This window comes from Channa argus, chromosome 7 (assembly GCF_033026475.1).
Source record: "Channa argus isolate prfri chromosome 7, Channa argus male v1.0, whole genome shotgun sequence".
Lineage (NCBI taxonomy): Eukaryota > Metazoa > Chordata > Actinopteri > Anabantiformes > Channidae > Channa > Channa argus.
The window spans coordinates 258,396-274,518 of NC_090203.1; the positions used below are offsets into that span (position 1 = coordinate 258,396).

At 41.7% G+C, this 16,123-nt stretch overlaps 1 protein-coding gene across 7 annotated transcripts; it reads right to left on the reverse strand.

The window, feature by feature from the left end:
* Window positions 1–61: 61 nt before the first annotated feature.
* pi4kb (phosphatidylinositol 4-kinase, catalytic, beta) lies at window positions 62–15,991 on the reverse strand. 7 transcript variants are annotated; one of them, XM_067510460.1, is made up of 14 exons: window positions 15,084–15,217; window positions 11,382–12,010; window positions 10,885–11,250; window positions 10,261–10,305; window positions 7,747–7,974; window positions 7,345–7,572; window positions 6,777–6,886; window positions 3,251–3,355; window positions 2,232–2,355; window positions 1,876–2,141; window positions 1,632–1,764; window positions 1,049–1,169; window positions 630–848; window positions 62–442 (listed from the first exon to the last, which is right to left on the reverse strand). In XM_067510460.1, exons 1-13 carry the CDS (start codon window positions 15,151–15,153, stop codon window positions 667–669), a joined length of 2,607 nt encoding a protein of 868 aa, XP_067366561.1. In that variant the 5' UTR covers window positions 15,154–15,217; the 3' UTR covers window positions 62–442; window positions 630–666. The 7 variants fall into 7 exon arrangements, with proteins under 7 accessions (XP_067366561.1, XP_067366563.1, XP_067366564.1 ...); XM_067510462.1 differs by lacking the exon at window positions 15,084–15,217 and adding an exon at window positions 15,839–15,991 and having other exon boundaries at window positions 62–848; XM_067510463.1 differs by lacking the exon at window positions 15,084–15,217 and adding an exon at window positions 15,839–15,981 and having other exon boundaries at window positions 62–848; window positions 11,382–12,007.
* Between the last annotated feature and the right edge of the window lie 132 nt (window positions 15,992–16,123).

The window sequence follows — 16,123 nt, forward strand, 5'->3', positions numbered from 1 at the left end:
AGAATAAGGAATATGGAGGGAAGCTGGAATATTCTTGAAATAGTCAGATGAAAAGCCAGACTTATTTTTAGTTTTTTTATTTTGTGACACTAAAACACTGCACGGCACGACTCCTTTAAATTAAACAATAAATGACAGATGTAGTAGTAATAGTAGCTGTAGGAATTGTAGTAGTATTAGCATTAATATACAACAGCAGACTTTAAAGAGGTAGCGAGGAGCTGCAAGTAGATGGTTTTATTGGGTCAGAATCCAAACAGGTTTTACAGAATGTGCAGTTAAAGGGCTAAAACATGAAAAACAGCGGTATGGTCTTTTAATTAGTCTGTGTCTTTCCTGCTGCTGATTCCAGTTTCTACCTGTAAAAAGTGTCCACTTGTTCACATTTCCATCTAAAACCGCTGCTCTCTGATTGGCCTGCAGAGCAGCCACACGTGGAAAACTGAAGAAGATGAAAAGACAACAAACCAAGACAAAGACAATTAATAGATGAATGAGGAGAAATAGAAGAAGAAAAAGAAAATGAAATAAAGACAGAAGAAGGCTCAGCTTCTCCACAGTCCACTTCTAAAACATGGAGCTTCTTCAGTCTCTGCATTTGTTTGCTGCTCTCACACACACACACTTACATACACACATACACACACACTGGTCACATGACATAGGTCACATGATGCCATTGGTGAGGTACTGGAAGCCGTCATATAGTTTGGTGGTCAGAGATCTCATGGATCCGTCCACCAGCTGATCTATCAGCAACTGTAGCTGCTCCTCCGTCAGACTCATGTGAAACCGCTCCTTCAGAGCTCGCATGGTGCTGGAGCCATGGAAACAGGGCAGCTGAGAACCTGGAGCATGGGGGGGTAAGATTTACACATGTACTGCTTGTTTGTTGTTTTTTTTCAAAGTTGTTTTCATTTTAATGTGATTTTTCTGAATTTTTCTGAGTTTTACTGACCTGGTCAAGAATTTGAATGGAATTCAGTGTGTGTGTGTGTGTGTGTGTGTGTGTGTGTGTGTGTGTGTGTGTTTGTGAGAGAGTTTTTACCCTGCTGCATGATCTCCACAATCTGCAGAACCCGGTCCATATGTTTTCTGGCTGCGATCAAACCCTGAAGCATCAACATCTTGTAATAGTTGAACATGTCTCCGTCTGGACCTCCCATCACCTGACACACACAGAGACGTTAAACCTTCATTAAACCTTTTTCAGGTTCTGACCGTCTCACCCAACCTGTCAAGTATAGCTTGGAGAACCTGCTCAGAACCCCAGCAGGTTGAGCATTCTTATATTCTTATATTTATTTTGTGTTAAAAAGAGCAGACGTTGCAACAACTGCACATTCCCAGGTACCCTCCAACCTGCTTTACATTTGCTATTGAATGCTACAGGTAGTAGAACCCCACACAAACAATCACAGTAGCCACACAGAACCACAAAGCACACAGCAGGACCCCACTCTATTAAGATTGCTTTAAGATCATAGAACATTGTGGAGAACAACTACCAGACCACTACCAGAACAGTAGAACCTTAAAAATAACTCTTGAACATGTAAAGGAGTGATCACTCCAACATGACTGAAAACCTACAGCTAATAAAACAGTTCAGTTCAGAGTGAAAAACTCACATCTACAAACTCGCTCGTGAGTTTGAAAGCAGATGTTTCAAAACCCAGATTCTTCGGGGAGCTGGAAAGGATAAAACCAAAGTCAATGTGGATGATGTGACCGTCAGCATCCAAGAGGATGTTCCCATTGTGCCTGAGAAGACACAGAAACAAACATAAGAGCACATTTATGGGACAGAAAAATCACTTTGATGGTGACACTTTGACAAAAGCCGCAGAAAAGATAGGTGATGTCAAATCTCACCTGTCTTTGACCTGCAGCAGGTAACAGATGAGGCTGTAACCAGCGCAGCTCTCTACAAAGTTCCTCTGAGCAGAGAGGAAGCCCTCTGTGGTCGGAGCTCCATGTTCCTGCAGGAAGTAGTCAAGCAGAGACAGCTGACTCTGTTTCTTGACCTGATGAAGCGACACAGCATTTACCACAGGCTCGATCATTCCGCTGTCTGATGACAGCACCAGGATCTTATAGGGCTTTATCCAGAGGGGGACACGCTCCTGCTCCCAGATAGACTGAAAGTGAATGAGAGAGAGAGAGTTAAGTCCATTCCTCATTTGGTTAGTAGTAATTTCGACGTGATATCCGTCATGTCACAGCATTACCTTGAGCTGCTGCAGCACCTGGAAGGCGAGGAGCTCCTGTCTCAGGTCGTCTCCACATTTAACGATAACAGAGAGCAACCTCCAGTTAGGAAGGTGGCCATAGGGAGATCCTTCTCTGATTCTCCTGCAGGTGGGGTTAAGTCTAGTTTTAGAGAAGGTGTCCGTTTTCTGAATCTTTAGTGGGAGCTGGCTCAACAGGAGAGAAGTTTGATAGCTAAAGCCTCCTATTGCCTCCTATTGTACAGCCCTGACTACATAAAGTGCACAGGTAATAGTTTAAACAGTGCCAGATATAGGACAAAGACAAAAAAAGAAAGGCCGACTAATAGTGTGCAGTAATCTTATGAAATTTTGGAACACTAATTTTTAAAATAAATACAGTCTTGCTGAAGTTAAAATGCAAACATTTTTAGTTTGCATATTATTCTATGCAAACATGAGCAGCTTCAGAGGTAGTGCAAATAGTCCCACAGTGGAATGGAGTGTGAAGTAGTTGTGTGTGTGTGTGTGTGTGTGTGTCAATTAATTAAAAGGACTCTATTGTTGTTTTTCAAAGTATTTCAGCAAAGCACCTCTAACTCTCAGTCTTTTATTCTTTCTGCAAACACATATCTCCAAAGACCATTAATAACATGGATCCATACTGCATTACAGATCTTATATTTCTTAGATTTTTACGCCTAAAAATAATAACTTCAGTTTTGTCTGAGTTTGGAAGGAGAAAATTATGTAGGACATACAGGACTTTGTCTTTTAGACATGCCTGAAATTTGACTGCTTGATTTGTTAGTCACCTGACCCACTGTGAGCAACTTGGGGTTCAGTGTCTTGCCCAAGGACACATGTTGAGGCATATAAGAGTAAATTTAGGGTGGCTGCTCTCCATTGTACTGACACATGGAAATTAATAATAAGTAATTGGTGAAGGTATCATTTCCTTAAATTTCATAGAAACAGACCTTACAGTCAAATAAACACTACAAGTCAGATGGAGTTCCTCTTAAGGCAACATCACGTACCGGACCTTCTCCTCCCAGGGCTCTTTCAGAGCCACAGCCGATGGATCCTCAGGGTCGCGCTTAAAGGTGGTGGGGGCCTGAGCGAGCTGCTCTGATAGACGACGCCTAAGACATAAAAACAAGACAAGTTACTGCATCACATGGTCATTTCATGTGGTTTGGTCTCTCTAAAGACAGGATGGTTCTACACTGATTCATCTGAAAAAAGAAAATGTATTAGAGAACCTGCTAAATGGAGATTACAATGGACAACCCTGCTCTGCCTCTGGCTATGTATATAAATTGGCAAGAAAGATTAAGTGAACCATTTCCTGTTTTTTCCATAAATTGGTCACGAAATGTGATCTTCACTTCTTTTCCATTCGGCTGTTCCCTTTCAGGGGTCACCACAGCGAATCATGTGCATCCATCTAACCCTGTCCTCTGCATTCTCTTCTCTCACACCAACTAACTTCATGTCCTCCCTCACTACATCCATAAATCTCCTCTTTGGTCTTCCTCTTGACTTCCTGCCTGACAGCTCCAACCTCAGCATCCTTCTACCGATATATTTACAGTTTCTCCACTGAACATGTCCAAACCACCTCAGTCTGGAATCCCTGACTTTATCTCCAAAAATCTAACATGAGCTGTCCCTCTGATGTCCTCATTCCTTTCCATCCTCATAACACAGAAAGAGAACCTCAACATCTTAAGCTCTGCTTCCTCCAGCTCTGCCTCATGTCTTTTCTTCAGTGCCACTGTCTCTAAGCCGAACAACATCGCTGGTCCCTGAAACACCTTTCCTTCATTCTCGCTGATTCTCTTTTATCACACAACAAACCTGACACTTTTCTCCACCCGTTCCAACCTGCCTGCACTCGCCTCTTCAGCTCTGCTCCACCCTCTCCATTGCTCTGAACTGTTGACCCTAACTACTTAAAGTCCTGCACCTTCTTCACCTCTGCTCCCTGTAACCTCACCGTTCCACCTGGGTCCCTCTCATAAAAACAAATGTATTCTGTCTTACTGCGGCTAAGCTTCATCCCTTTGTTTTCCAGACCACACCTCCACCTCTCTAGATTTTCCTCCACCTGCTCTCACTACAACTCACAATGTCATCTGCAAACATCATAGTCCATAGAGATTCCTGTCTAACCTCATTTGTCAGCCTGTCCATCACCAGAGCAAACAAGAAGGGGCTCAGAGCTGATCCTTGATGCAGACCCACCTGCACCTTGAACTCCTCTGTCACACCTACAGCACACCTCACCATGGTCTTACAGCACTCATACACATCCTGCACCACTCTAACATACTTCTCTGTCACTCTAGATGTCCTAATACAATACCACAGCTCTTCTCTCTGCACCCTTTCATACTTCATACCTCTCAAACTTCCAGAAACAATACCCCATAATGACAATGTGACAGAAGTTTGTTTGAAATCTTTACAAATGTATTAAAAATAAAAAAAACAAAAAAAAAAATCACATGTACATAAATATTCACCGCCTTTCCTTAAGACTTTGTTGAAGCACCTTTAGCACCAATTACAGCCTCAAGTCTTTTTGAATATGATGCCACAAGCTTGTCACATCTATTTTTTGGCAAGTCCAGCCATTCTTCTTTGCAGTACGTCTCAAGCTCCATCAAGTTGGACGGGGAGCGTTGGTGCACAGCCATTTTCAGATCTCTCCAGAGATGTTCAATCAGGTTCAAGTCTGTGCTCTGGCTTGTCTCGTAGCCCATCCTTTGTCTGCTTGGCTGTGATCTTAAGGTCATTGTCCTGTTGAAAAATGAACCATCGCCCCAGTCTATGGTCCAGAGTGCTCTGGAACAGGTTTTCATCAAGGTTGTCTCTGTACATTACTGCATTCATCTTTCCCTTGATCTTGACTAGTCTCCCAGTTCCTGCCGCAGAAAAAAATTCCCACAGCATGATGCTGCCATCACCATGCTTTACTGTAGGGATGGTATTGGCCAGGTGGTGAGCGGTGCCTGGTTTCCTCCACATCTGACACTTGCCATTCAAGCCAAAGAGTTCAAGGTTTGTTTCATTAGACCAGAGAATTTTGTTTGTCATGGTCTGAGAATCCTTCAGGCAGGCTGTCATGTGCTTTTTACAGAGGAGGGGTTTCCGTCTGGCCACTCTACCATACAGGCCTGATACAGAACTGTCGTTCTTATGGAAGGTCCTCCTCTCTCCACAGAGAAATGCTGGAGATCTTTAAGAGTGACCTCAGGTTCTTGGTCACTTCTGTGACTAAGGCCTTCTTTCGGAGTTTGGCTGGCCGGCCCACTCTAGGAAGAATCCTGGTGTTTCCAATCCTTTTCCATTTACGGATGATGGAGGTCACTCTGCTCATTGGGACCTTCAATGCTGCAAAAAGTTTCTGTACCCTTCCCCAGGTCTGTGCCTTGATTACAATTCTGTCTCATAGGTCTACAGACAATTCCTTGGACTTCATGGCTTGGTTTGTGCTCTGACATGCACGGTTAACTGTGTGACCTTATAAAGAAAGGTGTATGCTTTTGCAAATCATGTCTAATCAACTGAATTTCCCACAGGTGGACTCTAATCAAGTTGCACAACAGGATGCACCAGACCTCAATTTTGAGTTTCATGGCAAAGGCGGTGAATACTTATGTAGATGTGATTTTTTTATATTTCAAACAAACGTCTTTCACATTGTTGTTATGGAGTTTGGTTTGATGTATTTTGAGGAAAATAATGAATTTGATCCCTTTTTTGAATAAAGCTGTAACATAACAAAATGTGGAAAAAGTTAGGTCCTGTGAATACCTTTCGGATTCACTGTATAATGGATGGATAAATTACATTAACAGTGATGCAAATTCGTAAGTGTATGGCGTTCTTCTTTCACACACATTGGACAAACAACTTCATGTCACAGATACGAGTAAAAACAGCTGTTAAGGTTGTTGTCTGTCAGACAGCAAGAGAGTGCATGCAAGCTGCGATCATCAAGACAGAAGTGCGACAGTGTCTATTACACTGTGAAGATGAGACATAAGTTCTCTCTGACACAGCGCAATGTGGATATCTGGAGCCGAGAACATGGTGAAAAGTGACAAATTGAGAATAGCATTGATGATATGTACCTACTGATTTACACTTCTACAAGTACTGACAATGAATGTTGTGGAAAATAAAACTCTTGCACTACACTGTCTGGAATATTGTGCCCTGTACCATGAACCACCTCTGTGCTACACATCCCATTAGGTTGCCAGGATTGCGCTCATAACTGAATTTATGTAATGTGTAACATTTCATCATACAAGTCAAGTCTTTTTAATCTGCCTAAAATTTAAATCAAGTCTCAAGTTATTCATGACACATCAGTCAGATCAAAGATTTTGTTGGTGGTAGTCATGCAAATCTCAAGTCCTCAAAATTGAAACTTGAATCACATAAGTTGAGTACCCCATCTGTGCTGTGGAATGACCCCAAGAGGACTCCATTTCTCTCCTTTGCCACAGTATATACTGTCTGCACTGTATGTATGTGTGTAATATACACCTGATGTCTCCAGCTGCAATGAACAAAGGCTCTTTACTCTCCAGGCTGGTGATGCTGTCTACTGAGAACTGACTGATGTTATCACAGCTGTTGGTGTGAACCTCTGAGAGCTGCAGGATAGAAGAACACAGTCAGGATAGTCAGATGTAGAGACCCCCAACTATCTATCTATCTGAGTATAATTATAATGAGTATAATAAATCATCATACAGAAGGTTCTGATCAATGATACCACCTCTTCAGCTCCATGCCCTTTTTAAGGGTACACATATTTCGATTTTTAATTAGTGGTCAAATTAAGTAGTAATACATGTGTAATAACACCAAATATGCTTGTCATAACCCTATAAGTTAAAATTATCCTTTTTCTTGAAAAAAGACTAAGCTGTATCTGGCATTGACTCCATCTCTGGGGTTCACAGTAAAAACTTTATTAAGTGCAAATAAATTTTAATCCTTATTTCAAGAAGACTTTTTCTTGCATGCTGAGCAATAAAATACATGGAACCCACAGCCCTTATATACATGACATCACACTTTGGCTCAGGACACCTGTGCATACTCTAACCTCCACCTGCAGATCTCCAATGTCGTCCACAGACCAGGCCTCATCATCATTGTCGTAGTTGGGGACCATAGAGAAGCTGCCGGCCCTCTGCTCCGCTGTCATGCTACAGTCCGGAAGGTTCTCCACTGAGCGAGTACTCCTAATCCGGTTTTCTGGGATCCGCATCGGAACACTCGATGTCTCAAAATTGTCACACTCCAGGACCTCCACGTAGATCAGGTACGGAGCCTGGATGCACATTACAGACTGGTTCACACAGGTCAAATGAAACGGTTGGTGCAGGCTTTAGCTTAATTTTCCAAAAATAAGTAAGTTACTAATGATAATGTTTTGTGAAGGGGTATGTAGCCTAAATACAGTTTTATCTTCCAGTACCAGCTTCAATTTAAATGTTAAAGTTACCTTGTCTTTGGAGTTTAACACCACGGCCTGTGTGTGTGGCACTCTGACCACATGGTGTTCAAAGGCGGCAGTGGGCAGCCAGACCCGAGCCGGCAGTTTGTGGTTGAGAAGCGACAGCTCTGAGATCAGCCGCTGGGTCTTCTGCTCTTTTGTTGGCAGTGTGGCAAGCCGCTTCCCAATCCCCATTAGAGACTTGATGAACTCCCTCTGAGGAGCCAGACGCACTGGCTGAAAAACAGACAGAGGTAGAAATACAGGGAAAAAAAAGAAATACAGACACAAGAGAGAGAGATAGAGAAAAGAACACAGAGAAAGATATAAAAACAGACAGACAGAGAAAGATTAAATGTTAGAGGAGGAGTTATTGAATCTAGGTTAAATCTTGGTCTTTGAAGAAACAGTAAAGGTAAAGGTTTGGTGTTTGTGTGTCAGGTCAGGGACACTTTTAATGGGACACATGACCTCAGCATGAACAAAGCAGTCAATTTTGTTATCATGATGCAAGGCCAGGACCACTGTGGAAATTTCATCAAATTTCTCTCACTATCAAGTTTGTCCTGGGACTGACATGAATATCACAGAGCAGGAATATTTAATGTGAACAGATTTTATGTATCAGTGTGGACAAGTTAGCATAGAACCTGACACACAGACAGAGTCAGAGAAAATAATGAGGACTGGATCATCACTGAATTAGCAGATCAGTTGTGTCCCACTTTCATCCACAAAATCGTCACAATCAAAACATGTCATAGGACTCTTTTCAGATGCACAAAACTAGGGCTGCACAATAATTGAAAAAAACTCATAGTGCAATCTTTTTATTTCTGCCATATACTGTATACTACGAGATAATAAAAACAAGAATCTTTTCTGTGAATGAATAGATTCATTTGGAAAGAAGTGAATGTTCCAAAATGATTGGGGAGGTGGTTTGGAAACACAGATGACCTACACTCTGCACACTCCTGGAATGCCTCACTAAGGAAGCAGGCTGAAGCAGAGTTGGTAGCTGATGGAAGAGTGTAAGGACACACATTGAGAAAAAAAAAAAAAAGTCAGCTCACGTTTACTTTGTGTGTTAATCACACTGTCATTCAATTTCTTTAGTTGCAAATGGATACATTGAATTAACCGTTTAATGAAAGAAATTAAAATGTTTAATGAACAGCGCTTTTGTAACGCATCCACGAGCAAAACGTTTCACAACTGATTTCGATATCATACACATGAGTAGGCGAGCATCGTGACTGCTCTTCTGAAGTGATTTTGGAGAGAAAAAGAGTTGTTTAATACTGTTGTTTACGCAACTTTTTTTGTAAACATTAATTTGTCATTAATTTGCCTCACTTGATATTGCACGTTGTGCTGTGTGAATATTGCAATAACCCTGCTAAAACTACATATTGTGCAGCCCTACACCAAACTTTATTCACCATTGCATCAGATCAGGGTTGCATTTTCAGATTGTTTCTATATCGGTTTGTACACACAGTTGTATGTGTGAACAAACTGTTATAATTGCTAGTGGGGTGACCCAAGATTCTGTACTAGGACCATTATTGTTTTGTACTTAAATAACTTTTACTATGCTGACTCTGCGGAGGCTCTGTCTCAACATCAAGCCCATTTTAGCATTTTTCAGAAATCAGTTCTTGATCTGAAGTTTGCCCTAAATGGTCCTTAAACTAATTGTATGACTATTTGCAAGTTCCACAAGAGGCTTTTAAACCCCCCCAGCAATCAATAAAGGGAAAGACGAGTATTAATGATTGGCTGGGACACTATTGAAAAGAGATTTTTATGTCATGTTTTTCTAGTAAAATAAAGGTTAAATAAAAAGATAAATGCATCCAAACTGACCTTTTCCAAACACTGTATGGCAAACATATGATGAAAAGCACAGGAACAAATATTTAACGAACAGGATATGGTCACCACACCCAACAAACATTACACTTTTCCTTTTAATACAAAATATAGTTTCCGCTTCAACAGCATAAAAGTTTCCAGTTGAAAATCAACAACAAAAATACCCCCCCCCCCCCCCCCCCCTTCCTTAAGATAATAATCTATTAAGGAATGTTGTCAAAATAATGTATTTTGTTTTTATGGGCTTCATCTAATGATTCAAACTGTTTCAGCAAGAAATTATTTGAAAATGTCACCGAGATCAAAGCAAAAGAGTCAACACCATTTAGTGAATAAAGTTTGGTAAAAGAGAGATGTCCTGTTGATGAGTTTGTTCTAAAACCTGGACTTCTCTAATCTTGTTGGTAGCTTTTCTCTAAAGAAGCAAAGTTATCACCCACAACATCCAACTTCTGATTGTATTCAAGAGAAAAACAGAATCAGTGGGAGCAGAGTCCTCAAACGTGCAGCTCCCTTGTGAATTTATTTCCTTTGAGCCATACATTTGGGACCTCAACTCACACTAAACCAGAACCCCCAAGTTTCAGCACAGACTTGATTTCCCACAATGCACCCTGGAGAACAGGAAGCTGGAGAACTTACGGGACCAGTCACAAACTCCAGACTGTCGGAGCTGGAGCTGCTGTCCTGGAGGTCAGAGGTCAAAGGTCAAAAGTTTAAAAGTCCTGCTGCAGATCTGTTAACCTCTATTTATACTTTCTCCTCGATTCTGGTATGCCCAGACCTCCGGGATGGCTGTGTTACTGTCCATGGTATTTAAACAGAGGTTCTATCAGTTTCCATGGTCTATATTAATCCGTCTATAATATAGATATTCTCTTATATACTTCATTAAACGTTAAACAGCCTCATGACACATTTACCTAAACATTACTTCAAAATTGTATTCTGTGTAATATTGCCCAAATACACTAAATGTGGTCCTACACTAAAAGAACAATTAAGAAGTTTAAGAAATGTGAACAGATAATGTCTATGCCATTAAATTATTTTCCTGAAAACAAAATTATCTTTCAGGATTTTCATTCACTTTGCAATTCCTAATTACCTTCTTTCTTCTTATCATATTATTCTTATTCTTATTCTTATTCTAATATCACCTGTCTCCAATCCACTCTTTGACCTTTTACCATGTTCGTCTCACTCACCAGGTAATATCTAGTTAATAACTAGTTATAGACCATGATACTAGTGTGTGAGTGTTACCTCGTCCTGGCTGCTCTCCACCTTCGGGTTACTGGCCGTTCTCTTCAGGTTGCTGCTCAGACTGATGCTAACTGTAGCATCTGATTTAGAGCGTTGATGTGTTCGTTTGGATGGAGACAGGGCATGGTCCCCTCCCAGGGGCCCAGGGGCGGTAGCAGTGGGTGTTAGGGGACAGAAAGGAGTTAGAGTCAGAGGGTCTCTGCGAGCTCGAGGCCCTGCAGGTTTGAGTTCATCAGACAGAATGAGTTTCCTTAGTTTGGTTCCTCGAGAGTGACGCTGGGTGGAGATGTGCATGTCAGATGAGTAAGCTCCCAGCAACCAGGCACACTGCAGACTGAAGGAGATGCTCTGCCTGCAGCGGTGCACCTGCAGACAATGCACAGGGTTCAAAATACATCAGACACTAACATTAAATCATAAACAAGCCTATGGGTTAAACTACACCTCAGACATTAACATTAACCTCCAGACAACAATCAGGGTTAAACCACACCCACCACGTATGGTTTGATGGCGTCCCCTACATCCTCATCCATGTGGATGTACATGTTGAGCAGCTGGGGCAGGTAGAAGTCTACCTCCTCATGGGGGAAGCTGAATAGTCGGTTCCCTATGTATGCCTGGACACCAGGCTCCTTTGAGTTGTGCAGGTAGGAGATTGCCATTGAAACATCGAACAGCTTGGACTCAAACAAGCGAAGCAGCCACGACTGTTTGGAGGGGTTGTGTCTCTGCCGCCGCCGAGCACTCTTTACTGAGCTGAGGGCCGGGCCCTCTGGGTTGTCCTCCTCTTCCCGGATATTAAGCGGTTTCACTGCAGCAGTCAGAGCAGCAGGGGGTGTGGGGGTGCCAGGTTTCGGCCCGTTCTCCTCCTTCTGCAACTTCACCTTTTGCAGAACCTCATGACACGCCCGCTGGGCCACCTCAGCATCAATCACAAGGCTCAGCTCACCAACACCCTCACTGATAATACCCAGGGGAGGAGTGACAGCCTCCTGGGTGCCACAGGATGAGGAGGGGGTAGAAGGGAGAGACAGGGAGGGGGAGGAGGAGATGGAGTCAGAGGGGCTGTTGTGATGAGAGGGGTTGGGGGAAAACTCCGGCTCTGTGTTCTCCATCGCAGCTGCTGAGAAAGAGACATGGGAAGGGGGGGGGGGGGGTTAGATGTTTCTCTGCAGTTTGCGCAAACCAAATACAATCTAGTCCACTTCCATTTGTGCTCCTAGATCTGTTTCATATCCAACTTGTGGCTCTGTGACCGTGGTCAGAAAGCTCAGATCAGACTTGTGATTTTAAAAAAAAGTGTCAGTTCCTCGCAGCCAGTGAAAACAAACATGGAGGAACGCAACAACAGAGAGCTTGCAAACCTGAGAACACCATGCCAACTGTTAAGTATGGGGGTGACAGCATCATGATGTGGGGATGTTTTGCTGCAGGAGGGACTGGTGCAATTCACAAAATAGATGGCATAATGAGAAAAGGAAATTATGTAGAAAAACTGAAGCAACATTTCAAACGTCAGCAAGGAGGTTAACACTTGGGTGCAATTGGGCCTTCCAAATGGACAATGACCCTAAGCATATTGCAAAATTAGTAACAAAGTGGCTTAAGGAAAACAAAGTCAATGTTTTGGAGTGGCCAATATAAAGCCCTGATCTTATTCCTATAGGAAATTTGTGGGTAGAGGTGAAAGGCATCTGTGAGCAAGGTGGTCTACAAACCTGAATGTTACACCAGTTCTGTCAAGAGGAATGGGCAAAAATTTCAGAAGCTTGACAGAGGTTTAACAATACAAATTGTGAGAAGCTTGTGGAAGGATATGTTTGACCCATATCGTACAGTAATGCTACCAAATACTAAGGAAGTGTATGTAAACTTCTGGTTTCAACTGTATGCCACTTTCGTCCACAGCCACAGGTGTATATACACTGTAATGAACAATGTTACAAATAACGGTCTTTTGTACTGTAAATATACTTTTTTATACTATTTTTTATTTCGGTTACTTTAGAAGGAGGAATTAAAAATAAGAATGTTATTGTATGGCATACCTGCTATGTTCATCTTGTGCATATGACAAGAAATCTCTTGAATCAATGTAAAAATGGCAAAAAGGATAAAACAATGTCTTTCATCAACATAACATTTTGGTAAAAGTACAAAGTACAAGTGTCCCTTCATCATCAAATGTAACAAAAATGGTCAAGGAGTCAATAAAAGAAAGTTATAATCCCCCCCCACACCCACAAACATGTAAAACCCTCAAGGTAATTAAGTTTAAATCAGGTGTCTGATGTTTAAAAACAGCTCTTGGGTGCTTTAAATTTGGGTGGATCTCCAGGGTCAGTCTCAAGTTTAGAGCAACAAATCAATGGGGTTAGGAAATCAGATTTCAGATGACCTGGATTAAAAGTCAACATCTCCACAGTAAAGCATAATCTGTACAAGTCTGAATTGTCTAGGAGAAAAACACCCAGGTTGATTTCTTCTAGGAATAAGGTAGCACATGTGGGGTCTGCAAGGGAGAATGTAAGCAAACCAAACTAGTTCTGGAACTAGATAATATGGTCGGATGAGACCAAAGCTTTGAATTATCTGTTTATAATTCACAATGGTTTATGCAACCAGAATAAAATTGTGCCTATGACGAGAGGAACACCTTCCTACAGTCTGAAAGATGGAGGCTTGCTGATATTTTGGGGGTGTATGTCTGCATCAGACACTGGAGCTCTGCCTAAAGTGGAAAGAAGAATGAATCCAGCCCAATATCAGAAGATAAAGCAAACCCAAAAGTCAAAAAGCCAAAAATAAAACGGCAATGGATCCTTCAACAAGATGATTATCCAAAGCAAAGTCACCTCAGCACTGGTTTAAAAGGAATGAGGTGATTGTTTTACTGTGGCCTTTCCAGCATCCATTTAATCTGTAATGCAGCCTGTCAGTCTACCAATGTCCTCACCGTGTGTCTCAGAGTGTTTTCCAATCTGTGGCCTCAAAACATCCCTGCGGGGCATTTGCAGGGCCTTTGAACCAGGGGCTTGTACACAGGTAGGAGGTGTTTTTGGTGAGACCTGCTCAGGGGCAGATTGTAAGAGGCCTTCAGCTCTGGGCAGAAGAGCTGAAGGCCGGCTCCCGGTCTATACAGCTGTTGCGCGCTGCTCAGTATGAAGCAAAAAAAGTTCAGCAATGATAAAACACAAAGATAAAAACGCCTCCAACCGCATGATCAGGCGGCAAACTCGATGCTATAAAGGAAGAATACATTTTTAAAAAAGGAGAGCAACTGCAACAAGCTGCAGCTCAGCCCGCGTCTCCGCATTTGAACATGGTTTTCATCATTACAGTAAATACTCAATGACAGTGACATATTTGAAACTTTATTTCAAGACGTCTCTAAAATCTGTTTTTCAATATTTCTGAACTCACTGACTATTCCATCAGGTTGTAAACCCACTGAGCAGATTATAGATTATCAGTAGTGGGGTAAGGGGCAGTCTGGTCCTCCTCACATGACAAGAATTTAAAGCAGCTCTTAGGAATTCATTGTGACTAAACCAGCTGATCATCTGCAATTGACTTTTTTCCATTAACACTTAATTCATTGGTGAATCTGGAAACCAGTTTAGACTGTGTGAACAATAGTTTTATTGTCATAGGTCATTTCCCCTCAGTTTCTCCCAAGTCCAATTTTCTGCCTTTTCATAGACTTTTTGCTTTTTAAATACATGAAACTATACCAATTTATGTTGTTATTTCTTGGTTTCAGTGGTACCAGACATGATACAGACGGCCACAGGTTCGAATCCAAGCCAGACAAAAAAACTCATGCTAAATCAAAATGCCAAACACCTTCTGCTGTGGCGACCCTGGAATGGACAACCTGAAAGCCGTCGATCTTGATTATGAAGAACTGTAATAATAACAGTATTTGCACAATTACTGTCTACTGTATTGCAGCGTGTGTTTAATTTGACTTTATTGTGCATTTTTTTTTTTTTCCATCTCTCACCCTGATCTGACTTTTTAACACGAGAGCTCTAACAGACAAAATTTCACTGTCTTTCTGTAAATGGGAAAATAAAATCACTTGACTCGACTCTGTATTGATGTTTAAACACAAACGGGAAACCTTCCTTACAAACTTCATTTCACCCCAAACTAATCTGTTCACAGTGATTCTGTCTTGTAATAATACTGACCTGTCTGGACAAGGGCAAAGTGCTCCACACATTCCTTTTGAAGCAAACAGAAATTTCTCTCTGAGGACATTCTGCATTATATCCTGGACTTTTAACGTAGAGAATTTGGTTATGCATTTTCACATCTTTTTGGTTTCTAACCCTTGTCATGATGAACAGTCTGATCGTTTGTTATGCGACTGTTTTCTCTTCTTCTTTGCAGTAAACCTTGGCTTTGGTTCAGTTGTATTAAAGAATAAAACCATATAAATAACGTTTCGTGTAACTCTACATCCTTCTCACGTGACAATTGGTTAAATCCTCATTACCAGCTGCAGCGACAATCATATGTTTTTAGCCTAGCTTAGCTCAAAGCTAACGCAGAGTGGACACAGCAGACAAAATAATTAAACAAATCATAACTATTTACCGGATCAGAAGCCTCTGTTCGCCAGAGGTTAACCGGCAGCTGTAGTGTCGGCGTTAGCTCTGACAGATAAAGTTCGGTTATGACCGGACAGAAGCAAAAGTTATTAGGCTGCTAGCTGGCACGCAGTTACCGTTACCAGCTAGCTTAAACATTAGCACCGTCCGGTTAACCATTAGCTCTACGGCTAACTAGGCAACTACATGCTAACAATAACACTGATAGCGTTAGCATAAACTCGCACTTATCAGGCCAACTGTTGCTAAAAGTTTGCTTTTAATAATGGTGTATGCTAAGCTGACGTTAGCATAATCACAGATTTAACAAACTCCAGGTGACTCGGTCTTACCTGGCGACACTATAGTAGGTCTGCAATGTTTTATTTTCACTTTGTCTCTTCCATTGATTCTGTTTAATCTTCATCTCAGCTTCAGCTAACAGCCTTTGGGGGGCGCTGGCGCCAATGTTTCTTCTTCTTCGACTACTGCTGCGGTTTCGTTTCTGACTGATGCTCGCTGGCGCCACCTGCTAGGAAATAATGTGACTTCTACTTTCGTCATTCTGTATTTTTTTATTTATACTTTGTATTGCTGGGGCATCCACTGAAACATCTTGTGCAGCTGATGAAAATGAT

Bases quoted from the DNA above. Each gene is read 5' to 3' on its own strand.
- pi4kb (XM_067510460.1), bottom strand. From the start codon at position 15,153: ATGTCCTCAGAGAGAAATTTCTGTTTGCTTCAAAAGGAATGTGTGGAG. The intron at 6,887-7,344 runs GTTAGAGTATGC...TCTATCCTGCAG, and splicing joins TTGGAGATCTGCAGGTGGAG to CTCTCAGAGGTTCACACCAA. The intron at 1,765-1,875 runs GTGAGATTTGAC...GTGTCTTCTCAG, and splicing joins CTGCTGCAGGTCAAAGACAG to GCACAATGGGAACATCCTCT.